The 26,121-nt window shown below is 44.2% G+C and overlaps 1 protein-coding gene across 1 annotated transcript in view; it reads left to right on the top strand.

Annotated features, from left to right (window-relative positions):
* Nucleotides 1-25,500, top strand: part of LOC106595870 (voltage-dependent T-type calcium channel subunit alpha-1I) — a 150,682-nt gene extending 125,182 nt beyond the window's left edge. Inside the window, 8 exon segments of the mRNA XM_082976405.1 lie at nt 4,085-4,163; nt 4,783-4,904; nt 6,041-6,487; nt 13,314-13,469; nt 15,983-16,120; nt 18,367-18,553; nt 21,439-21,713; nt 22,072-25,500. Coding sequence (XP_082832531.1) covers nt 4,085-4,163; nt 4,783-4,904; nt 6,041-6,487; nt 13,314-13,469; nt 15,983-16,120; nt 18,367-18,553; nt 21,439-21,713; nt 22,072-22,794 — 2,127 coding nt within the window. The 3' untranslated portion in view covers nt 22,795-25,500.
* Nucleotides 25,501-26,121: the final 621 nt, after the last annotated feature.

The raw sequence follows: 26,121 nt of genomic DNA, 5'->3' as shown, positions 1-26,121 counted from the left end.
ACCAAAGAACGCACTCTCATTCACGCGCTTGGAAACACTACAGCCAAAATGGGAGCCACCTAGAAAAACTACAATTTCTGGCAAATTTTTCCAAAAACCAGCCTGAAACTTTTTCTAAAGACTGTTGACATCTAGTGGAAGCCCTAGGAACTGCAATCTGGGAGGATTTCGCCTTATAATAAAAGTGACAGCCATTGAAACAGTGGTAGGCTGAATGTATTTTTGGGGGGATGGTTTGTCCTCGGGGTTTCGCCTGCCGTATCAGTTCTGTTATACTCACAGACATAATTTTAACAGTTTTAGAATCTTTAGAGTGTTTTCTAACTATATGCATATCCTAGCTTCTGGGCCTGAGTAACAGGCAGTTTACTTTGGGCACGCTTTTCATCCGGATGTCAAAATACTGCCCCCTATCCCAAACAAGTTAACAGGTGCATGTTTATCAATAATTGGAAGAAGCAATTTCATAAATCCATCAAGTGCAGCGTCTGGATGCTCCTTATTAATCGCATCAGACCAACAAATATTTTTAACATCATCCATATAAGAGTCACAGCAAAATATTTTGTATGATCTCTTATACACTATTTTAGGCCCAGATTTTGGAACGTTGGCTTTCCTGGATATAGCCACTATATTGTGATCACTGCATCCAGTGGGTATGGATACAGCTTTAGTACAAAGTTCTACAGTATTATTAAAAATGTGATAGATACATGTAGATGATCCTGTAGTGTTTGTAAACACCCTGGTAGGTTGATTAATAACCTGAACCAGATTACAGGCACTGGTTACAGTGAGAAAGAAGCTTCCTCTTAAGCGGACAGCTTGATGAAAACCAGTCAATATGCAGGTCCCCAAGAAAGTAGACCTCTCTGTTTACATCACATAAACTATCATGCATTTCACACATATTATTTAGACACTGACTGTTAGCACTTGGTGGCCTATAGCATCACCCCAAAAGAAAAGGCTTTAGATGTGCCAAGTGAACCTGCAACCACAACACTTCAATAACACTTGACATAAGGTTTTCTCTAAGCATTACAGAGATATGGCTCTGAATATATACAGCAACACCTCCCCCATAAGCATTTGTCTCTTCTATAGATGTTATATCCTTGTATTGCTACTGCTGTATCATCAAATGAGTTATCTAAGTGAGCCTCAGAAATGGCTAATATATGAATGTTACCTGATATTAGCAAGTTATTGATTTCATGAACCTTATTTCTAAGGCTACATATATTAATATGGGCTATTTTCAGCCCTTTCCTGGGTAGCTTATCAGAGATAGACATAATACTGAAAAGAGCAAACAAAGCAAGGGAAAAAAATATACATTCAACAGTCCATTAATCAATTGGGGGGGGGGGGGGGGGGTGTGTGTGTGTGTGTGTGTGTGTGTGTGTGTGTGTGTGTGTGTGTGTGTGTGTGTGTGTGTGTGTGTGTGTGTGTGTGTGTGTGTGTGTGTGTGTGTGTGTTTGCGTGCGCTGCGCTGCGCTGCGCTGCGGGGTTGAAGCTACGAACCCATAGGCTTGGCTCTTTCATCCCTTCCAGGCTTCTGGGAAGGTGAACAATGAGCCTGTCATAGCAGATGTAAGCGATGTCCCCACGCGCTCTGGCAGCTTTCCTGGCTGGGATAAGTTATTTCCTCTTCTGGCGCACAGCTTCAGTTGAGGAAGATGTATGTTCCTCTCAAGTTCTTGGCTCTTTCCAGAACAGCTACCTTGTCCTTGAACCTCAGGAACTTGACCACTATCGGGCCTGTCACCTGGGATGGTGGTGGGTTTTCCAGTCCTGTGGGCGCGCTCCACCTCAATCTTGCTGTGGTCCATCTTCAATTTCTCAGAGATCATTTCCCTCACGTTGTCCTCAGACTCCATCCAGGTCTCATGTGGGGATTCTGCAATTCAGTCCACAACCATGTTGTTCTGCCTTGATTGTCCCTCCAGAAAGTCTGATTTATCCGTCATTGTTATCATTCACATAAGAACTGATGTCCTCAACGACTTACAGATTGCTGTCATCTTGCCGTTTTCCTGTTTCAACTCATCAAGCTGACCCTGGGAAAACTGCAAATTGTTCTTCAGGCCCTGGACCTCTCTGGTCAGGTCGTCCATTATTTTACTTGTTGAATCCACCAGTATTTGGACAAAACACTTGAAGCTATTTTCTTGTTGTTGTAACAACTGCTTATACTCTTTTTTTTGTTTAAAAGGTCCTTCACACGTGACAGAGAGACACCACTGTCCACAACGGTACTCCTACCGGCTTTGGTCTTTGTCATGGTAGCTAGCAACGTAGGTTACACTGTTACTCCTCACAGTTCCAGACAGGGCAGGTCACAGGGAAGATTGAAAACAACAAACAGCAGGGATCTAGACAGTCATAAACCCGGAACAATCTGCGGTCTCAGCCACAATGGCTAACCGCATCATGGGCTGCGTTCAAGCCCTCAAGAAAACCCAGCTAAGCTAGCTGCTACGCCAAATTGCTCCTCAGACCCGTCCTTGGTCGGCAGAATCACTGGACAGAGACTAGCAGTCCCAGCAACTGATGCCAACTGTGTTGCGGGTTCTGAAAGTTAGCTTTCTACTAAGAACTTTCCAATACACTTTCAAAACAACAAACTTTTCAAAACAACAAAACTGAACTCTCCCTCGTTCCGCGTTCAACCGGAAGTGATGTGTAGTGTTTCTCTTATTGCTAGATCAGGCAAGAGCAGACTAGATCAGGCAAGAGCAGGCTAGATCAGGCAAGAGCAGGCTAGAGAAAGCCAGAACAGGCTAGATCAGGCAAGAGCAGGCTAGAGTAGGCCAGAACAAGCTAGATCAGGCTAGAGTAGGCCAGAACAAGCTAGATCAGGCAAGAGCAGGCTAGAGTAGGCCAGAACAAGCTAGATCAGGCAAGAGCAGGCTAGAGTAGGCCAGAACAAGCTAGATCAGGCAAGAGCAGGCTAGAGTAGGCCAGAACAAGCTAGATCAGGCAAGAGCAGGCTAGAGTAGGCCAGAACAAGCTAGATCAGGCAAGAGCAGGCTAGAGTAGGCCAGAACAAGCTAGATCAGGCCAGTAGAACCTCCTCCCCCAGGGGACCAGACCAGACAGAGCTGTGTGCTGGCTGCTGTGACATTGACTCTGTAAGGTTACGTCTCACTAATGGGATAGTGTTTTCTGAGCATATTTACTACATTACCTCTTTATGCAGTCCCATTCAGCAGACAGAGAGGGATCTACTGCTGTGTGTCCTGGGTGGCTTCCAACTACACAGTCACAACAACAGAGTAAGGTTATGCCACTGACAACTTTCCCAATTCCCTCCTCAGGCTCCTCTTGAGGATTCTGATACGATGTAGGACTTAGGCTTTGGTACTGCACCAAATGTCTAGCTTTCACTTCTCTTTTTTGGTAGCAGGCCTGCCCATGCGAAAGGCAGAACAACTAGCAAATTATGCTTCTACTGAGGATTCTGATATGGTAGAGGCTGTGGCACAACATGGATGCTGGGACCAATAGGTTTTTCTGCTTGGTAAAAGGCAAGGCCAAAACACCCGCTGTTCTTTCAGTGGGATGCAATGTTCAGAATGTTTGCCTAAAAAATGTATGATTTGGTGCCTCTAGGTCAATTCAGACGGCTGATTGAGGATCTTTTTACAGAAAAATGTGTTTGTTTTCTATGATTGTGTTATTTATCTTTGTTTTGCATAGTGTATTTGATGTGTATATTTTTGTCACTACAGTGTTCATCCATATTTTTTTTTACCTTTATTTAACTAGGCAAGTCAGTGACAGCCTACACCGGCCAATTGACGCTGGGCCAATTGTGCGCCGCCCTATGCGACTCCCAATCACAGCCGGTTGTGATACAGCCTGGATTTGAACCAGAGTGTCTGTAGTGACGCCTCTAGCACTGAGATGTAGTGCCTTAGACCACTGCGCCACTCGGGAGCCCAAAATCTTTCTGTAACAGCTCTCTGTAAAAGAGACCTTGGACTCAGCATGACTCCCTGTCAAAATAACGGTTCCATACGAAGAGAATATAGAGCAGAAACAGTTCCTAATACTGTTCCTATGTGTGTTTCAGGTGGGGAACCTGGGCCTGCTCTTCATGCTCCTGTTCTTCATCTATGCAGCACTGGGGGTTGAGCTGTTTGGAGAACTGGGTGAGTTGGTAGTGATGGGCTGGAACAAAACCCTGCATACCCAATGGTGTGCCACATTCAGAGTTGTACATATCCAATCCTGTTAGATTACAGAGCCGCGACAGAAATAGAAAGGGACTTGTAGTAAAGTATCTGGACGCAGCCAGAGCCAAGAAGTATCATGGAGACTAGAAAGGAGAAACAATAACCAAGCAGCTAGGCCTGTCTTCAAACTGTCACACTCTCTCTATGGACTCTAGTCATGTCTGCTGGAGATTATCTCTCATCCCATCAGTCTTGAGCAAAGGATTAGAGCTAAATGCAACTGTAGTAAGGAGAGAGATGTGTAAACAATCAGCCAAGACAGCTTTAAGACCAGGAGCAAACAACCACGTCTGCTGTTGTTGGTTGCTGATTTCTAAGAGGACTGAACAGATAAATGTTCTCTCTATAAACTGTTATTTTCTCTTCATGTATCTTTATCTCTCCCTCTATCCCTTCGTCTTTCCCCCTGTTTCCCAATCTCTCTGTATCTATCGTTCTCTATTTGTTTCTCTCTCCCCTTCTCTCTTACCTCCCCATCCCTCCCCCTATCCCTCCCTCCCCTGTCTCTCCCTCCCTCCCTACTCTCCTCTCCCAGTGTGTAACGAGGACTACCCATGTGAGGGGATGAGCCGCCATGCTACCTTTGAGAACTTTGGCATGGCCTTCCTCACTCTGTTCCAGGTCTCCACTGGGGACAACTGGAATGGGATCATGAAGGTATGGATGGACTTCTACATGGTGTTCTATGGAGCGTTTATTACAATAAATTAGATAGTTGATCATCTGATACTTTAACCCAAAATTACTTGGATTACCATGTTTCAATGTGTTGCTATTTGGGTTGTATTATTCAGTTCTCATGTTGATGTCTGTGGTTGATATTTGGTGCCTGGCTTCCTAGCTGCAGAGAAGTTTCAGAGTAATTACAAGCCCTGTGGCCCTAAGGGCCCCAAGCCTATGTCCTGCTCCCTAAGAAGACCATTCCAATCCTCCTCTCCTTGAGCACTACCATAACCAGACCTGTCACAGCTCTGTATATTCTCTGTAAAGATGGCCTTTTTAAATAGGGGAATGTGTCCCACTCCCATTTCACAGTCATCGCCCCCCCACCCCCACGCTCAACGCATTATGGAGTGTGTCAGGGGCGCACCATAAAAACACCTCCTCAGTGGTTTGTAGAGGTACGGGTGGGGATCACAGCCGCTACCTCTCAGCTGAAGCAGTGAACTGTAATCACCTCTCTTAGATTATTACTGATGAGACCTTGTGAGCTTTCACTGCCTTTTACCTGGAGATGTGTTGGATGCAAACTGCCTGGAACGAGGGACGGGGAAGAGAGAAAGAGAGTGAATCACCACTGTTCTGACTAGAGAGAGGGGAGGGAGGAAGGGATAGAGGGAAGAAAAAGAGGGGAGAGGGGAAGAAGGAAACACTTGAGACTACGAAGTGAAAAGGTCAAAACAAATGAGAGCGAAGAGACTAGAATTAGCTCATGTCTGGATGTCTTACAGTCATTGTGTGACAGGTCAATCTGCTCACAAAAGTCTTACATTGATATCTTTGTTTCAAGTTGGAATGCTTAACTCTTGTTCATGAATTTGTTCAATAAAACGTGTTGTTTCTGTATAGTCCCGTATAGTCCTGTGTAGCTCAGTTGGTTGTGGGTTCGATTCCCACGGGCGACCAGTACGAAAAAAGTATTAAAATCTATGCACTCACTACTGTAAGTCGCTCTGGATAAGAGCTTCTGCTAAATTACGTAAATGTAATAATGTCTTAGCAGGACTTCATGGCTTGACCTAACAGACAGCTCCTATTTCTCCTCTCTCCCACCTTCCCTCCCCCCTCCCTAGGACACGCTGAGGGAGTGCCCTCCGGACTACGGGCCTGACTACTCCTGCAACCCCAGCCTGCAGTTCATCTCTCCCATGTACTTTGTGTCCTTTGTGTTGACGGCCCAGTTCGTCCTGATCAACGTGGTGGTGGCGGTGTTGATGAAGCACCTGGACGACTCCAACAAGGAGGCCAAGGAAGAGGCGGAGATGGACGCTGAGATTGAGCTGGAGCTGGCCACGGGGGCCCTATGCTGCATGGGGCCGGAGGGAGTCTGTGCAGGAGGGAAGAAAGGTGGAGCAGCAGGGGGAGGTGGAGGGGGAGGTGGGAGAGTTGGAGGAGGAGTGGAGAGAGGGATGGGAGTCCCAGGCAGTTCCTCCGGGGGGAATATGCATCATCACGTGGCAACGACGCATCCAGGAACACTGCAAGATCTGAACAATCGTGATCCCTACTCTCCTGCACAGGTGAGATGGATGGATGAATACATTTCTGTCCGTATGGGTCTGTCTGTTTCTGTCTATTTGTCTTTCTTTTTGATATTATAGGAATTACACATATAAACAGTCTGATACACTCGTGTGTAGTACATAGACGTAAGGTGGAGGTCATTATGACAGGGAGAGCGAGAACAAGAACAAGAAAAGTCAGAGGAGACAGAAAGATAATCAGAGACTTTTAGTCTCCTTCCTGTTCTGACATCCTCAGTGTTTTAGAGTGACAGCCCATCAGTCCTGTTTAACTCAGTTTGTCTGCTTGTTCACTCAACCTTTCATAATGTAATACAAAGGAACAGCCAGGAAAGATACGGAGAGACAGCGAGAGAGAGAGACAGAGAGAGAGAGAGAGAGAGAGAGAGAGAGAGAGAGAAGGGAGAGAGCGATGGGGAGAGAGAGACAGGGGGGAGGAGAGAGAGAGATGTTTAATCTTGTCGGCCCGGGTATTCAAATAACAGACATCATCTCTGAACAGGTCATAATGTAGATTCAGTACAATGTCACCGTGACCCAGAGTGTGTCTCAAATGGCACCCTATTCCCAATATAGTGCACTACTTTTAACCAGGGAATTTGGGTGCCATTTGGGACGTACCCTAGAACGTGGCCGTGGCCCAGACTACTGCAGAAAAACACAGCTACTCATATTCAGGGTTCTGTTATTGCTTTCAACAGATAAAAACATCTCGAAGGGGTTTGGATATTATTCTCGGGACCCCTGAAATAGATGCTGATGAAAGAACAATGTGATTTTAGGGAGTTGAAGGGAGGGAGAGAGAGGGGCATTGAAATACATTTTCATCTAGCTGCACCTTTCACAGTGAATTTGCCTGGCGCTCTCCATTGCCATGGCAACCCTTGTTGTCAGTCTTCTGCGGCGAGGTAGATGAGCAAACACACACTGCACCTTGCATTTAATCACCTTTTCAATTCAAACTCAGGACCTCCGATATTAACCCGTCAGTGTGCACACACACACACGCACACGCACACGCACACACACACACACACACACACACACACACACAGTGAGATTACTAAAAACCTAATCATAATCATAACACACATGGATGACTCACCGGCTGCCTGCTACGATCTGTTCTACCTTTACAGAACTAAACTTGGCTTTACTGAGGAGCCATTTTTAGCTTTGTGTTGGCTGACAGAATAACTTAATAAGAGAGGGAGGGAGGGAGGGAGGGAGGGAGGGAGGGAGGGAGGGAGGGAGGGAGGGAGGGAGGGAGGGAGGGAGGGAGGGAGGGAGGGAGGGAGGGAGGGAGGGAGGGAGCTTCTTTGTTCTGCTCTCCTCTCCTCTGGGTGATGTAACCAGGGGCCTGCAGGCCAGCTCAATTTATTAATTCACAACAGCTACAATTGTGTGTGTGTGTGTGTGTGTGTGTGTGTGTGTGTGTGTGTGTGTGTGTATGTGTGTATGTGTGTGTGTGTGTGTGTGTGTGTGTGTGTGTGTGTGTGTGTGTGTGTGTGTGTGTGTGTGTGTGTGTGTGTGTGTGTGTGTGTGTGTGCGTGGCGTGTGTGGAGGCAGGAATTATTGAGAAAACACACAGATAAAAATAGAAACAGATCTGGAGGAGAGTGAGCGACATGAGGGGGAGGGAAAGGTGGAGAGAGAGAGAAGTAAAGAGAACATGTGTGTAAAGAGGAGAGGTGATGCTAAGTGATTGGAGGGGAGCTGAAGGAAATGGCCATGATGAGAAATCAATGTTTACATCTTTAAGGCAATACAATTCACAGCATCACTACGGCAGGTGTTTCCTTTACTGTGACACTTGTAGTGGGATTCCAGACCTGGCGAAATGTGTTATATACAGACCCGTTCCTGTTTTATATACAGTATTCTAGTTATCATTAACAGCAAACTCGTACATTTCCTCAGTTAAAACAATGTACTGAACAAATGTCAAATTGGCTTTTTACCAAATTACCGTACAACAGACCGCATATTCATCCTGCACACCCTAATTGACAAACAAAATGGGACAAAATATCATCTGTGTACAACGTAAAACACCAAATAATGCATGTAGAGCCGAATTAGGCCGATTAAAGGGTGATTCCCAAACCTTCCATAACAAAGCCATCACTTACAAAGAGATGAACCTGGAGAAGAGTCCCCTAAGAAAGCTGGTCCTGGGGCTCTGTTCACAAACACAAACACACCCCACAGAGCCCCAGGACGGCAACACAATAAGATAATTACTTGACACATTGGAAAGAATGAAAGAAAGAATGAACGAAGAAACTGAGCAAACTAGAATGCTATTTGGCCCTAAACAGAGAGTACACAGTGGCAGAATACCGTGACTGACAGAAAGTTAAGGAAAGCTTTGACTATGTACAGACTCAGTGAGCATAGCCTTGCCATTGAGAACGGCTGGATTAGGCAGATCTGGCTCTCAAGAGAAGACAGGCTATGTGCACACTGCCCACAAAATGAGGTGGAAACTGAGCTGCACTCCCTAACCTCTGTGTGTGTGTGTGTGTGTGTGTGTGTGTGTGTGTGAGAGAGAGAGAGAGAGAGAGAGAGAGAGAGAGAGAGAGAGAGAGAGAGAGAGAGAGAGAGAGAGAGAGAGAGAGAGAGAGAGAGAGAGAGAGAGAGAGAGAGAGAGAGAGAGAGAGAGAGAGAGAGAGAGAGAGAGAGAGAGAGAGAGAGAGAGAGAGAGAGAGAGAGAGAGAGATGACACTGTCTGGAATGAACTGAAGGGCTCTCTCTCTCGCTCGCTCTCTTTTTTTTAAGGCGCACGTTCTCACCGGGTGGCCAGCACTATTGTTGTCTAGAAAAATAGAAATGGCCTTCTTATTAAGACTAAGCCATAGCCATTCAGGCGTGTGCATGCGTGGTGGGTGTGTGGCGTGCGTGCATGTGCATGGGTGTCCGTGATGTATGTGTTCCTTTGCTGTTTCGTAACACAGTCATTCAGGGCCTACTCCAGTGCTGTTCTTAACAACCCACACACACTGAGGAATATCTGGACTCTGTATAGATGTAGTCTATTGTTATACATTATATAGTGATGGGGAAAAAATTGATACAGTTACATATCGGGATATTATCGTATTGATATATCGATATATTGTTTTGGCTGTACCTGCACCAAAACTCCAATATTTTTCCTTCATAGCCTGTTCTCCATCTTCTTTTTAAATAGGAAGCCAATTTGTTTTCAGCACTTTTATTTCCATGACTAATCAAAGAAAGCTCATTTTCTCATGTCTCTCTCTTGTCCCTGTGCAGCAGATATATGGTGAGCAATATGTTTGGAACATCGGATCGCCGTAAAATCACAGTATCAAATCACAATACAGATAGAATCATGAGAAGCACAATTCATATTGTATCGGCACCTAAGTGTAGTGATGATATCATATCTTGAGGTCCCTGGCAATTCCCAGCCATAGTTATATACGTATACTGTAGATAGATTTTATAAGCCAGGTTTATTTTGGTAACAATGAAGGCATAGTTAGACTGAGCAAGGACTACAACCTGTTGCTAATGGCAAACACTTTTAAACAACAGCTGCCTTCCTACATGTAAAACATTGGCTGGTGAGTGGCTGTGTATGTGGGTTACTGTATATGTGGGTTAGCAGTGTTAGACAACGGCTACAGTTTATATAACTGTAACACTGACGGTACACTTTACTGGATTTTTCCATTGCTGTAGAGAAAGAATAAATGTGGGCCTGTGGATTTAGCAGCCTATGACCCTGTTTCCTTAGTACTGCATGTATTTAGGGTGATGTTTCTTAGTACTGCATGTATTTAGGGGAATGTTTCTTAGTAATGTATGTTTTAGGGGAATGTTTCTTAGTATACTGTATGTACTTAGGGGAATGTTTCTGAGTACTGTATGTATTTAGGGGAATGTTTCTTTAGTACTGTATGTATTTAGGGTCATGTTTATTTTGTACTGTATGTATTTAGGGTCATGTTTCTTAGTACTGTATGTATTTAGGGGAATGTTTGTTAGTACTGTATGTATTTAGGGTCATGTTTCTTAATACTGTATGTATTTAGGGTAATGTTTCTGAGTACTGTATGTATTTAGGGGAATGTTTGTTAGTACTGTATGTATTTAGGGTCATGTTTCTTAATACTGTATGTATTTAGGGTAATGTTTCTGAGTACTGTATGTATTTAGGGGAATGTTTGTTAGTACTGTATGTATTTGGGGAATGTTTCTGAGTACTGTATGTATTTAGGGGAACGTTTCTTAGTACTGTATATATTTAGGGTAATGTTTCTGAGTACTGTATGTATTTTGGGTAATGTTTCCTAAGTACTGTATGTTATTCGGGTAATGTTTCTTAGTACTGTATGTATTTAGGGTAAAGTTTCTTAGTACTGAATGGATTTAGGGGAATGTTTCTTAGTACTGTATATATTTAGGCGAATGTTTCTGAGTACTGTATGTATTTAGGGTAATGTTTCTTTAGTACTGTATGTATTTAGGGTAATGTTTCTTTAGTACTGTATGTATTTAGGGTAATGTTTCTTAGTACTGTATGTATTTAGGGGAATGTTTCTGCAGAGAAAGGCGTATGGATGGGCCGTGTAAGCACAGGGGGATAGTCACTAGATGGACATGCAAGAATGGACAGGAGCAGTGTGTAAGTGTCTGGAACTTCTGTTCTTTGTGACATGGCCAAATAGTGACGACCCTATCTCTGCCTGTGTGGTTATCTGGTATGAGTGAATGTCTTTCAACGGCATTTCAGCCAATCAGATTTCAGATTTCTCTGAAGGTGTTTTACAATGTTTTATTATTATAAAAGTGTTAGTGTTTTGGCTAAAGGGGAAACAATGAAAGCACCGCTATCAAGGTGCCATTATCATCACAGGGCTCTGTAAAGGAAGTACAGATTTTCTTAGTGAAAACACTTATAGGAATTACAGCAGTTGAGGAAATATGGGGCCAGTTCAGTTGCTATTCTTTTTACTATTTTTCCAGTCAATCGAATTGCACAGAAGAAGTATTACAGAACAACTATTTTGCTGATGAGATTCAAGATAGAAAATTATATAATGAAGTTTAGATAGATGACTTCTTCATTGTATTAATGTAATAACAGTATGCCAGCTCCCTAAACGGTTATCTAATTTATCTATTGAACATTTAATAGAGACATGCATCAAATGTATCACAGATGTGTCTCTGCATGGTAACTCTTTCAGGCTGTTGGGTCTCCTTGGGTTACTCTAGCTATGGTCATAGCTTAACTCTGAAATAATCATGTAACCAGTTAATATAAACAGTTTTGGTGTCACTATTTGAATGTGTAATGTTGTAACGCTACTTCTGTAGTAGATGTTACTAGGTGTAGATGTCGCTAGGTGTAGATGTTACTAGGTGTAGATGTTACTAGGTGTAGATGTTACTAGGTGTAGATGTCACTAGGAGTAGATGGTACTAGGAGTAGATGGTACTAGGAGTAGATGTTACTAGGTGTAGATGTTACTAGGTGTAGATGTCACTAGGAGTAGATGGTACTAGAAGTAGATGTTACTAGGTGTAGATGTCACTAGGAGTAGATGGTACTAGGAGTAGATGTTACTAGGTGTAGATGTCACTAGGTGTAGATGTCACTAGGAGTAGATGTTACTAGGTGTAGATGTCACTAGGAGTAGATGTCACTAGGTGTAGATGTTACTAGGAGTAGATGTCACTAGGAGTAGATGTCACTAGGTGTAGATGTCACTAGGTGTAGATGTCACTAGGAGTAGATGTTACTAGGTGTAGATGTTACTAGGTGTAGATGTCACTAGGAGTAGATGTTACTAGGTGTAGATGTCACTAGGAGTAGATGTTACTAGGTGTAGATGTCACTAGGTGTAGATGTTACTAGGTGTAGATGTCACTAGGAGTAGATGTTACTAGGTGTAGATGTCACTAGGAGTAGGTGTTACTAGGTGTAGATGTCACTATGAGTAGATGTCACCAGGTGTAGATGTCACTAGGTGTAGATGTCACTAGGAGTAGATGTTACTAGGTGTAGATGTCACTAGGAGTAGATGTTACTAGGTGTAGATGTCACTAGGAGTAGATGTCACTAGGAGTAGATGTCACTAGGTGTAGATGTCACTAGGTGTAGATGTCACTAGGTGTACAGCCCTATGCTGTGATTCCTCTATGGATTGACCCTTTGTAGCTGTAAGTTAACCTAATAATGATGTTACCATGTAATAACTGTGTGTTCCAGGATATGATATAATGAACAATGTAATAACTGTGTGTTCCAGGATATGATATCATTAACAATGTAATAACTGTGTGTTCCAGGATATGATATAATGAACAATGTAATAACTATGTGTTCCAGGATATGATTTAATGAACCATGTAATAACTGTGTGTTCCAGGATATGATTTAATGAACCATGTAATAACTGTGTGTTCCAGGATATGATTTAATGAACCATGTAATAACTGTGTGTTCCAGGATATATATTTTATTTCTTTTTTTATTTCACCTTTATTTAACCAGGTAGGCCAGTTGAGAACAAGTTCTCATTTACAACTGCGACCTGGCCAAGATAAAGCAAAGCAGTACGACAAAAACAACACAGAGTTACACATGGGATAAATATAATGAACCATGTAATAACTGTATTCCAGGATATGATATAATGAACAATGTAATAACTGTGTGTTCCATGATATGATATAATGAACCATGTAATAACTGTGTGTTCCAGGATATGATATCATTAACAATGTAATAACTGCGTGTTCCAGGATATGATATCATTAACCATGTAATAACTGTGTGTTCCAGGAGAGTCAGTGGCTGGACAGTGTGTCTCTGCTGATTAAGGATTCATTTGAAGGAGAGATGCTGATGATTGACAACCTCTCTGGATCTGTCTTCCATCACTACTCCTCTACCTCTCCTCCTGTCTGGAAGGACTGTAAGAGCCACCCACAACTAGAGGTAAACACATGAACCATGCATGTGTAGACGCACACACACACACACACACACACACACACACACACACACACACACACACACACACACACACACACACACACACACACACACACACACACACACACACACACACACACACAGTCACACACACACACACACACACACAGTCACACACACACGTTCACACACATTCACACTATCCCTGTTGCTAGTTGTGTTTATCATAATGATAAAGTGGAACGGGCCACTCTGGAAAGTAATAACTGGGATTTGAACCTCTTCAACTGTCACTCTTCCTTTCTGTCTGTCTGCAGATGCTGTCAAGCTATCAATCTGTCCTCTCCTCTTTTACATGCTCCTCCCATCTCTGATTTATCATGTCATGAAACTACCTCTCTCTCTTTCTCTCTATCCTGACGTCTGTATCTGTCCTTCAGCTATCTCCTGGGTTCTGGTGTGTGTGTGTGTGTGTGTGTGTGTGTGTGTGTGTGTGTGTGTGTGTGTGTGTGTGTGTGTGTGTGTGTGTGTGTGTGTGTGTGTGTGTGTGTGTGTGTGTGTGTGTGTGTGTGTGTGTGTGTGTGTGTGTGTGTGTGTGTGTGTGATTGTTGTGCCCCAGGGCACGGAGAGACAATAACAACACTGATTCTTATTAAAACCTATTTTAAGGGGACACTGTGCATGACTTGGTGCATTAAGACATACACCATATATACAAAAGTATGTGGACACCCCTTAAATTTGTGGATTCGGCTATTTCAGCCACACCTGTTGCTGACAGGTGTATAAAATTGAGCACACAGCCATAAAATCTCCATAGACAAACAGCCTCACCGAAGAGCTCAGTGACTTTCAACGTGGAACTGTCATAGGATGCCACCTTTCCAACAAGTCAGTTTGTCAAATTTCTGCCCTGCTAGAGCTGCCCCAGTAAACTGTAAGTGCTGTTATTGTGATGTGGAAACGTTTTGGAGCAACAACGGCTCAGCCGCGAAGTGGTAGGCTACGCAAGCTCACAGAATGGGACCACCGAGTGCTGAAGCGCGTAACGCGTAAAAATCGTCTGTCCTCGGTTGCAACACTCACTGCTGAGTTTCAAACTGCCTCTGGATGCAACGTCAGCATAAGAACTTTTCCATGGCCAAGCAACGGCACACAAGCCTAATATTACCATGCGCAATGTCAAGCGTTGGCTGGAGTGGTGTAAAGCTTGCCGACATTGGACACTGGTGCAGTGGAAACGCGTTCTTTGGAGTGATGAATCACTCTTCACCATCTGGCAGTCCGACGGACGAATCTAGGTTTGGCGGATGCCAGGAGAACACTACCTGCCCCAATGCATAGTGCCAACTGTAAAGTTTGGTGGAGGAGGAATAATGGTCTGAGGCTGTTTTTCATGGTTCAGGCTAGGCCCCTTAGTTCCAATGAAGGGAAATCTTAACGCTACAGCATACAATGACATTCTAGACAATTCTGTGAAGGCCCTTTCCTGTTTCAGCGTGACAGTGCACAAAGCAAAGTCCATACAGAAATTGTTTGCAGAGGTTGGTGTGGAAGAACGTGACTGGCCTGCACAGAGCCCTGACCTCAACCCCATCGAACACCTTTGGGATGAATAGGAATGCCGACTGCAAGTCAGGCCTAATCGCCCAGCATCATTGCCCGACCTCACTACTGCTCTTGTGGCTGAATGGAAACAAGTCCTTGCAGCAATGTTCCAACACCTAGTGGAAAGCCTTCCTAGAAGAGTGGAGGCTGTTATAGCAGCAAAGGGGGGACAAACTCCATGTTAATGCACATGATTTTGGAATGAGATGTTCAACGAGCACGTGTCTACATTCTTTTGGTCATGTAGTGTTTATAGGATCTGTCTGGAAACAACCTAACATGGAACTTGTGATTGTTAGGGCCTTAAGTTTCTCCTGACCACATCAGGGGCCTTTATCTCTGTTTCTCTGAACACATTCCATCCTCCCAGTCTATTTTCCCCACCTTCTATCTCTCTCTGTCTTGCTCCCTTTTTCTAATTATCCCCCCCCCCCCCCTACCTCTCTCTCCCCTCCTCCCTCCTTCTCCCCTCCTCCCTCCCGCTCTCCTCCTGCCTCTGGCATAGTGCAGTGGCAATTTACTGCTGTATATGAGCCGTGAATCTCTCTTTCTGAACCTCTTTGTCTCACTCACCCACAGGCACATGTTCATATAACGGCCCCCTCCCTCACTCCATTGGATTTCAATTGTCTGGTTTATGTGTCCATTCTCTCTCTCAGTTCTAGATAACTTTCTCTCTCTCCTTCACTTTCCCTTTCCCCCTTTTTTTCTCCATCACTCCTTCCACCTCCGTCTCTCTTCCCCTCTTTCCCCATCTCCATCTCTCTTTCTCTCTCTCACCTCTCTCCCACCCTTCTCTCTCTCTTTCTCCCTCTCCCCCCTTGTCACTCCCCCCCCTTCTCTCTCTCTCTCTCTCTCCTTCTCCCCCCTCTCCTTCTCTTTCCCTCTCTCTCCCTCCCCCTCTACAGCAGATCAGGCTGGCAGAGATAGAGCAGGCATCTCTGAGGTCAGACCAAATGTCAGACAAGTCGTCGTCTCCGGCCCTACCTGATGACCTCAGCCTGGACGACCAGAGTGTCCACCAGCTGCTGGTGCGGGAGGGCAAGGTAGAGATGGAGAGATAGAGGGGTTATAAATGGGAAGGGGGTTTTTCAAGGACAACGGAGGGGGTTGAAATGTTGGACTGGGTAGCAGACCTGGGTTCAAATAGTTTTGAGCATGCTTTAGCCATCCTGCAGTACCAATAGGGCAAGGTCTGCACTTTAGAGGCTAAGATGTTGAATACTATTTGAACCCAGGTCTGCTCCGGTCTGAGGATGGGGTGATAGAGGGGGTGGACAGTGGGTTCCCTTGGTCTCCAGTACAGAAAGAATACTTGTATTCCAATAAAGGAAGCATGGCACAAAGTTCCAGGGGCATAAGAATAAATCCTGAATCCTACTGAAGCTCTAATCTCCTGTACAGAAACCTTCAGGAATAGAAATCCATTCAGTCTACTGCCTCCCCTCTGGCCTGTGAGGGCTATCTTCCTCTTTATCCTCTACTACATCGTTCCTCCCTTTCCTTTACCCCCTATCTTCCTATCATCCCTCCCTGTGCGATATCCTTCCCTCTAGTTGTTTAATGCTAGTAGGAGTATGTGGGGGTGGGGGATTGTGTGTGTTTATATACGTTTTACTATACTTATGTGTCATGGTTCCTCCTGGCACCAGAGGGCGGTCTAGAGACTTTTATTGGACTGTGTCTTATTATTTCATGATTGTTTCCCCTATAAGAGAGATGTGTTTTCTGTTCCCTTTGTTAGTTCTTGAATTCAGTTTCCTGTATGTTTCCCCTGTGTGAGTTTCGAGTGCTGGTGTTTGTTGTTTTTGGTAAAACATTTCTGTATCGTTACATTCTCCATTAATCAAGTTAAGTATTTACGTATTTTTCCCAAGATGCTGGTTCATGGTCTGGTTCATTCTCTGTTCATTGGTTCAATATATCACGTCACATTATGAGTACCAGACGTCCTCACAAGAATAGTAAGAGTTGTTAAATTCTACAACAACCTAAAAGGAAGCAATTCCCAAACCTTCCATAACAAAGCCATCACCTACAGAGAGATGAACCTGGAGAAGAGTCCCCTTAGCAAACTGGTCCTGGGGCTCTGTTCACAAACAGAGCCCCAGGACAGCAACACAGTGAGACCCAACCAAATCATGAGAAAACAAAAAGATAATTACTTGACCCATTGGAAAGAATTAACAGCAAAAAACAAAGCAAACTAGAACGATATTTGGCCCTAAACAGAGAATACACAGTGCCAGAATACCTGACCGCTGTGACTGACCCAAGCTTAAGGAAAGCTTTGACCATGTACAGACTCAGTGAGCATAGCCTTGCTATTGAGAAAGGCTGTGAAAGCAGACCTGGCTCTCAAGAGAAGACAGGCTATTTGCACACTGCCCACAAAATGAGGTGGAAACTGAGCTGCACTTCCTAACCTCATGCAAAATGTATAACCATATTAGAGACACATATTTCCCTCAGATTACACAAATCCACAAAGAATTAAAAAACAAACCCAATTTTCATAAACTCCTATGTCTATGGGGTGAAATACCAGTGTGCCATCACAGCAAAAATATTTGGGACCTGTTGCCACAAGAAAAGAGCAACCAGTGCAGAACAAACACCATTGTAAATACAACCCATATTTATGTTTATTTATTTTCCCTTTTGTACTTTAACTATTTTCACATAATGTGACATTTGTAATGTCTTTATTCTTTTGGAACTTTTATGAGTGTAATGTTTACTGTTCATTTTTATTGTTTATTTCACTTTTGTTTATTATCTAGTTCACTTGCTTTGGCAATGTTAACATATGTTTCTCATTCCAATAAAGCTCTTAAATTGAATATAATTGAATTGAGAGACCGAGACCTTCCGGCTGTGGCCAGATAGCACACATGGCTACCAGGGTCAGTCATCCAGAGGTGATTTGAATCAGAAGTGCTCATAGCTGACAGTAATATCCAGATGAAGGTCCTAGGGAATCGCTTTTAGCGTTTATTTTATTCAACTTTTATCTGAACCAGGAAGTCCATTACAGATAAAGAATCTCTTCAGATAAAAGAGATTCCTTCTTTTCCCAGGGAGACTGGAGTCTTGTATCAGTATGCTAACCATAGCCTCAGAGCCTAAGTGTGTATGCTAGCAGGCTAGGAGCTTGGACGCTAGCCGGTGCTCCCTTCAGTAATAATGAAGTGCAGTACTGCACCCTATCATGCCCCACTCCACATTTAATTATAACAACAGACAACATAAACAGGTACAGTGTGTGTCAACATGTGTGTTCTTCCCCCAGGAGGAGAGGGGCAGTGACTCCCAGGGCTCAGAGGAGGCTGGCGGAGGAGGGGACTCCTTGACCCAAGGCCAAACAGGGGGGTCGAGGCGCTGCAGGGCCCATAGTTCAGTAGCCGAGGAGGGGGCTCCACTCCTGGTGGAGGTGGGGGTCCATCAGAGACACAAGACCCCATCCCACCACAGCCCTGGTGAGTCCAGTCATACTCTCTGCTCCAGCCTTTCCAGCATAATGTGTATTGCTGTAGATGTATGTGTATATCGGAAGGGTTGGGAAACAAAGCTACATTTCTATATATATAGATATATATATATATATGGACTAATTCAATGGCTTGCGAAAGTATTCACCCCCTTGGAGTTATTCCTATTTTGTTCCCTTACAACCTGTAATTAAAATAGATTTTTGGGGGGTTTGTATCATTTGATTTACACAACATGCCTACCACTTTGAAGATGCAAAATATGTTTTATTGTGAAAGAAATAAGAAATAACACAAAAACAAACTGGAAACTTGAGCGTGCATAACTATTCACCCGCCCAAAGTCAATACTTTGTAGAGTCACCTTTTGCAGCAATTACAGCTGCAAGTCTCTTGGGGTATGTCTCTATAAGCTTTACACATCTAGCCACTGGGATTTTTGCCCATTCTTCAAGGCAAAACTGCTCCAGCTCCTTCAAGTTGGATGGGTTCCGCTGGTGTACAGCAATTGTTAAGCCATACCACAGATTCTCAATTGGATTGAGGTCTGGGCTTTGACTAGGCCATTCCAAGACATTTAAATGTTTCCCCTTAAACCACTCAAGTGTTGCTTTATCAGTATGCTTAGGGTCATTGTCCTGCTGGAAGGTGAACCTCCATCCCAGTCTGAAATCTCTGGAAGACTGAAACAGGTTTCCCTCAAGAATTTCCCTGTATTTAGCGCCATCCATCATTCCCTCAATTCTGACCAGTTTCCCAGTCCCTGCCGATGAAAAACATCCCCACAGCATGATACTGGGATGGTGTTCTCAGGGTGATGAAAGGTGTTGGGTTTGCGCCAGACATAGCGTTTTTCTTGATGGCCAAAAAGCTCCATTTTGGTCTCATCTGACCAGAGTACGTTCCCCAAAAAGCAATGGCTTTTTTCTGGCCACTCTTCCATAAAGCCCAGCTCTCTGGAGTGTACGGCTTAAAGTGGTCCTATGGACAGGTACTCCAATCTCTGCTGTGGAGCTTTGCAGCTCCTTCAGAGTTATCTTTGGTCTCTTTGTTGCCTCTCTGATTAATGCGCTCTTTGCCTGGTCCGTGAGTTTTGGTGGTCGGCCCTCTCTTAGCAGGTTTGTTGTGGTGCCATATTCTTTCCATTTTTTAATATTGGGTTTAATCGTGCTCCGTGGAATGTTCAAAGTTTCTGATAATTTTTTATAACCCAACCCTGATCTGTACTTCTACAACTTTGTCCCTGATCTGTTTGGAAAGCTCCTTGGTCCTCATGGTGCCACTTGCTTGGTGATGCCCCTTGCTTAGTGGTGTTGCAGACTCTAGGGCCTTTCAGAACAGGTGTATATATTCTGAGATCATGTGACAGATCATGTGACACTTAGATTGCACACAGGGGGACTTTATTTAACTAATTATATGACTTCTGAAGGTAATTGGTTGCACCAGATCTTATTTAGGGGCTTCATAGCGAAGGGGGTGAAGACATATGCACGCACCACTTTTCCGTTTAAAATGTAAAAAAAAAAATTTATTGACTATTTTGTGTATGTCCATTACATGAAATCCAAATAAAATCTATTTAAATTACAGGTTGTAATGCAACAAAATAGGAAAAATGCCAAGGGGGATGAATACTTTTGCAAGGCACTGTAAAGTATATCTTATGTTTTCACATTATTGAGCCAAACCTGCAATAAAATCTTTAAATCGGTGTACGCAACCAATAAACATTTATTTGATTTGAACTAAGCTGAGCTGTACTTAGCCAGCCCATCACAGTCCAGGTTGGTCCTACACTCTTAGAAAAAAGGGTTCCAAAACAGGTCTTCGGCTGTCCCAATAGGATAACCCTCTTTGGTTTCAGGTAGAACCCTGTTTGGTTCCAGGTAGAACTCATATGGGTTCCATGTAGAACCCTGTGGGGAAAGTGTTCTACATCGAATCCAATAGGGTTCTACCTGGAACCAAATATGTACTACCTGGAAACAAAAAGGGTTCTTCAAACGGTTCTCCTTTGGGGACAGCCGAAAGAACCCTTTTGGTTCTAGATAGCAGTTTATTTTTTTGAAGAGTGTCTTCATGGGTTGCACCTCCATCATTCGGTTGCATCATGACATTGTTATGAACGTTCTCAAGCCGCTCTCCGCCATAGTGGTGCCCGAAAGTCGAGTGATGCCCAGTCATTCTGAAAGGGGCCTAATGACTGTTTAATCTAAATTACACTATAGTGGCCTGGAAATACTATGACGTTGCTACAGAAGGCAAATAATTAGTAGGAAACATCTTTACCATCATTATCATGTCGTAAAGTGTACTTTAGAGAGATGGCAATGTTGCCGTTAGCTAGCGACGTTAGCTAGCTAAAATCCAGTCCTCTCCCTGCAATTTTAGCTTATTATCTAAAGTTATACTGGATCTTAAGTCAATCTGGCAACATCACAATGATGACAATAGGTTTTCCTACTAATTAGTTGCTTCCTTTTGAAATGCCATCTCGTTTCCAAACCACTATAATGCACTTTAGACTAAATCTTCATTAATATTCATTAATCTTCATTAGCGCCAGTTGACAATGTATTAAGTAAAACATTCAGTCGGAACCAGGGCCTAAATAGAATCTTCAGAACAGTATTGTAACGCAGAGTGCAATTCATGAATAGAGTGAATCAGACATCACAGTACAGTACAGTGGCATTGTTGCTCTCCCTGGAATGATGTGCATTATTTGCCTGGTCTTTGTTAGTCTAATCATCAATATCAGTAATGACTGTTTATCCCTACAGGCTAAATGGATTGTATTTATGTGGTGTTTCACTCGGGATCTAGATGGAATAGTATATTTGCCTTACAGCCTTTCTCTCTGTCTTCAGGTGGCACCTCCTGCAGTAGCACTAAGGCAGGAGAAGGATCAGATGAGGGAGGAAGAGGAGGAGGGGGAGGAAGAGTAGGAGCGGCCAGTGCCTCTGGTTCTCCTGCTCTTATCCGTCTGCCAGCGGAGTTCTTCCACCCTGTGGCAGCAGCGGCCCTGCCGGCGCCCCCTAGGGCCAGAGTAGGGCGCAACTCGCGGGGCCTCAGACTCACCTCCCCGGCCTCCTGGTCCTCCCTGCGCTCCCCAGGAGCCCACAGCCGGGTGCTCTGCACGCAGGTAAGACCTGGCCTACTGTATGTACTGTATGTAACAGATACCAACACACTGCATAGTATAATTCCTGTAGGGTCTAATGTTAGATCGAGAAATGTACACAAACCGCAAGCTTCCCCCTGATTGGCAAATGTATGTGTCCACCCCCTTGTCTTCTTTAATGAGTGTCAGCCACACTGTTTGGTGCTGTTATGACCCTTTTGTGTTGTACCCCATACACTGCCACCAGAGCAACCAACAGACTGTACAGTACACATTGCACATCCTACAGTGTAGTCAGTTAAACATTGAGTCTGATGTTGTTATATATTAAAATATCTCACTCCACATCTCCACCCTGCCCCTCTCTCTCTGTCCTCAGTACCCATCCCATAGTGACTCGTCTCTGGCCACGGGGAGCTCCGATGGCAGCCTCAAGACCACCCTGGAGGAAGGACTCAGCTTCAGTGTTTCGCCCCCTCAAGACCTGGTGTCCCCCCTCCCCCCTCTCCCCCTGCTCTGCCCCCCGCTCCCTGAGGATCCCACCAGCTGCCCAGCAGGCCAGACTCTGAGACCGCGGCCCAGCCCCTCGTCAGGCCCTGCCCTCACCCTCCAGGCCACTCGGGGCCACCAGCGGAGCCAGAGCAGCGGCAGGGGTAGCATCAGCCCCGGCTACAACCGGGAGGACTCCATGGACCCCGTTCCATGTGACCTGGAGGACCTGGGCATCGGGATCAGTTCGTCCATCGGGGGGTGTGGCTCCAGCCAGGCGGGCAACAGCGAACACTTGTCGGAAACGCTAAGCAGCCTGTCGCTCACATCGTTGCTCTCGCCCGCCTCCCTGGCCCCCCCGGGGGTGAAGAAATGCAACAGCACGGGGAGCTTGAACCAGGGGGCGAGGAGGGGGGAGGGGAGACAGATCCTAGGGTTGGAGTTGGACCACCAGGGCTTCCTGGCCAACCCTTGGGGAGAGAGTGCGGGAGGCAGAGGAGAAGAGGGACAGTTGGGAGGCAGAGGAGAGGAGGGACAGTTGGGAGAGGCGCCGGGCCTCAAGGGGAAAAGCTCAAGCCAAACAACAGTAGGGTCCTGTAGTAAAAACAGATGAATCCAGAATCCCTTGTTGTCTACTACCGCTCCTATTAGGATTCATCAACCCATTACTGTTCCTCTCCGTCCCCCTCAGGCAGAGAGAAGTTTGACGTTTTTGACAACGTGTGATGTAATCCCGTGAATTCCTATAACCAAACCCCTCCCTCTCGCTATATATATATTTATGTTTATGACCCCCCCTGTCCCATTTTGTGCTACCCTGTGGCAGTGGTTCAGGTGTGGAGGGTCAGAGGTCAAACGGTGGAAGGTTAAAGGGGATTACAGGTGTGACCCCTGTGGTGGCGGGGGGAGCTGGGATGGACCCCCCATCGTACCCCTCTGGAGGAGAAGGACCCCCAGAGTAGGAGACAGACCAGGAGGGCTGCATCATCATATCAGGGAGATATACATAGAAGACGTAGACAGAGACAAGCTGAGACAGAGATCTAACGAGAACATTTTGTCTTGTCGTCGTTCCTGTTTTCCTGTTTGTTTTAATTTTTTCTTCGGCTTCACAGAAGTTTAAAATGCAAAAATAGAATATCTAACAAAACTGAGCTGATCAAGCCAACAGATTTTATTTTTCAGTGTGGCTGTACATCACGGTGTAGGGGGAGGCTGTATGTATGTTGCGGTGTAGGATGAGCCTGAATGTACGTCACGGTGTAGGAGGAGGAAGTTTCTCCTGGAGGGCTGAAGCCAGATCTGTTGTAGCAGACGGAGGCTACAGGTCCTTGTGTGTGGAGTGGAGGAGGGGTGAGGAGGTCTAGATTGAACAGAGGTAGTGTAGAGTTCACCTGAGAAGGAGTTGTTATAGTGGAAGAGCTGAGACTTAGGTAGCAAAAGCATGCGTTAACTTATCATCACCACCACCTAACCCCTTCCCTCCATCTGTACTTTTCAGGAAGGAGTGTGTGTGTGTCTAAGTGATAGTACAACAGGAAAAAGAGAGACAGAGAGATAGAGACCATACTAAGATCCCACTCCTGCATGCAGCAGTTTGTTAAATAGGCTCTTTTATCGCAACGTCACTCACTCAGAGAGAAGGACAGGGAGTGAATGAGAGTTACAGGACAGCCTGCTATATCCACTCACAGTAGGAGAGCCTCTCTGTCAAAGACACTGGCCCTCCTGAGACAAACAAACTGAGGAGACGAGACGAGCACCATTCACTCTGGGAGATGAAAAACACACCTGCATACAGTGGCTTCACAATGGAATGTGTGTGAAATTCAAACCTGTCACTTCTTTCTCTTTGTCACTTTGCGAAAGTAAGAAAGGAAGAATATATCAGAGATATGAATTCCAGACCAATAGAACCTCCTCCTAGAAGATGGAGGCAGTTTGTCTGCATGATGGAATTATTGCATTTTACCCAAGAGTTTTAATATATATACCGAAGTGTATCAAGATGTCAATGTTGGGATGATAATTATAAAGTGGTTTCTATTCCAATATTTTTTTAGAATACAGAATAGGAGCGTGACAGTGTTGTCATGACTTCGTCCTTAACCTATACCTTACCCGTACGATTTCTCGTATAACTTATTGTCTGCAAGTGGCTTTCAGTTTTATAATGTGGGGTTAAAAATATATACTTTTTATTATTAAAAGTGTGTGGAGAGAACAAACAAGCAAAAAAATGTAAATAAGCTCTGTGCGCTGAAGAAAAAGTTCCCTTGGGCACACGTAACTTTGGGAATTTTGGTTCCTCCTGGAATTTTGGATTTTGGAATCCCAAATGAAGACCAAAGGAGGGAAGGGCCATAATTTTGCAGCACAGGAGAACATTTCCTAATCACAGACATTCCCGGGATGAACAGGGAACGTTGTTGCTTAGCTTAGCCTCCTATGCTAACACCAAGACGAAAAAACATTGTTGATCTTTTTGAAAGCTTTAATTTGAGTGTCATACCAATACATGATGACACATCTAATTATTGACACATCAATGTTCCTTAGCATGGTTAAGGGATTGCAATAGGATGCTTCTCCTTGTTTAAAAGATACGTAATTCACTCACCCCCTCTATCTAACACACATCTGTAGTAGCAAACCCTAGTTTTGATATCAAGCTGTCACTGTAACGATGAATAAACATTGCATCTTTTTCCAACATTTTGGTATGCCACTCAGTACATCTGCGATGAAGTGGCCATCTTAGCCTAACCTAGAATACACTCTTGTATCCCTAGTGGGTTTTTTTTTTCATTGAGGTGATGAGCAAAGTTTGGTTTGACCTGTTTAATGAACTTCATTGTCATTTAATTGAATCACTGGTGATTGTCTTTAACATGTTTGTAACATGTGGGATATCAGTGAGTGATTATTGCTATGGGTTGTCTGTTACTATAACTTCAGGAGATGCCACATTATTATTATAGTCCACACCTGGACCGTCTTGGTTAATGGTGGTGGAAATAGGTAGAAGTTGCCCCTAACCACTGATACAGGGTCAGATATTAGTTCATCCCCTTATTGTTTAAGGTTAGAATAAAGGGTTGAGTAATCTGATCCTAGATCTGTGGTTAGGGGCGACTTCTACCTCAAGGTGTAAAACATGAGCTTGTGGGTTGACAGGAACCATAACGTGACCATGAAGGGCTGTTTTAGCTTCAAAGATGTTCTCATAAATGACGAGACAAACCTCTAAGTCAATGACTATGGCATCAAAGGTAAGCCTAACGGCACAGCAATAAATGTTCTATGTGTTTGCCCTGAGCACATGATGTCATAGTAGTTCTTATCTCACCACAGTATAATTGTAGCCTGTTGTATCATGTCCTTTTTCTGACAAAACAACAATGTCATTGTGGAGTTTTTCTGCCTTCTGAACTAACAGTCAATCAGAATACATTTCTGACTTCCCGGAGACCAATCAGGAGAGAGCTGGGCTGCCATTGGATCAGATGAACACGAGGTAATTTAGAACTCAGGGTCGAGAGATCAAACCACTAGAGAATAAAGTGTACATATGTCAACTGAGGAATAACCAGTGAGATAGTACAGTACTTTAACACACAACATGCTGCAATTTACAGTGCCTGGTGTTGAGGTGTGTAACCTACAATATAAATCTGTACATAATTTTGAATGTATGCTATGCTATCAACAATAATGACAACACCTAAAAAAACATGCAGTTTGTGGAGACTAAAAGCATACAACCAATCAAACCTTTTATTTTACATGATAGATCCACAGATACAATTGATATTGAATCATAGAATGTGAAGGGAATGAACAAGCCAATGAAGATAAACACAAAATATCACACAGTGGGCCATGGACTTTTCCACATGTGCAGGGTTCAGAGAGAAACTAGTATTGACAGGAAGCATTT

This window comes from Salmo salar, chromosome 06, assembly GCF_965601325.2.
Source record: "Salmo salar chromosome 06, fSalSal1, whole genome shotgun sequence".
In the NCBI taxonomy this organism is placed as follows: Eukaryota; Metazoa; Chordata; class Actinopteri; order Salmoniformes; family Salmonidae; genus Salmo; species Salmo salar.
Note: the sequence above shows the minus strand (reverse complement) of the source record. Positions and strands in the feature narration are given on the sequence as shown.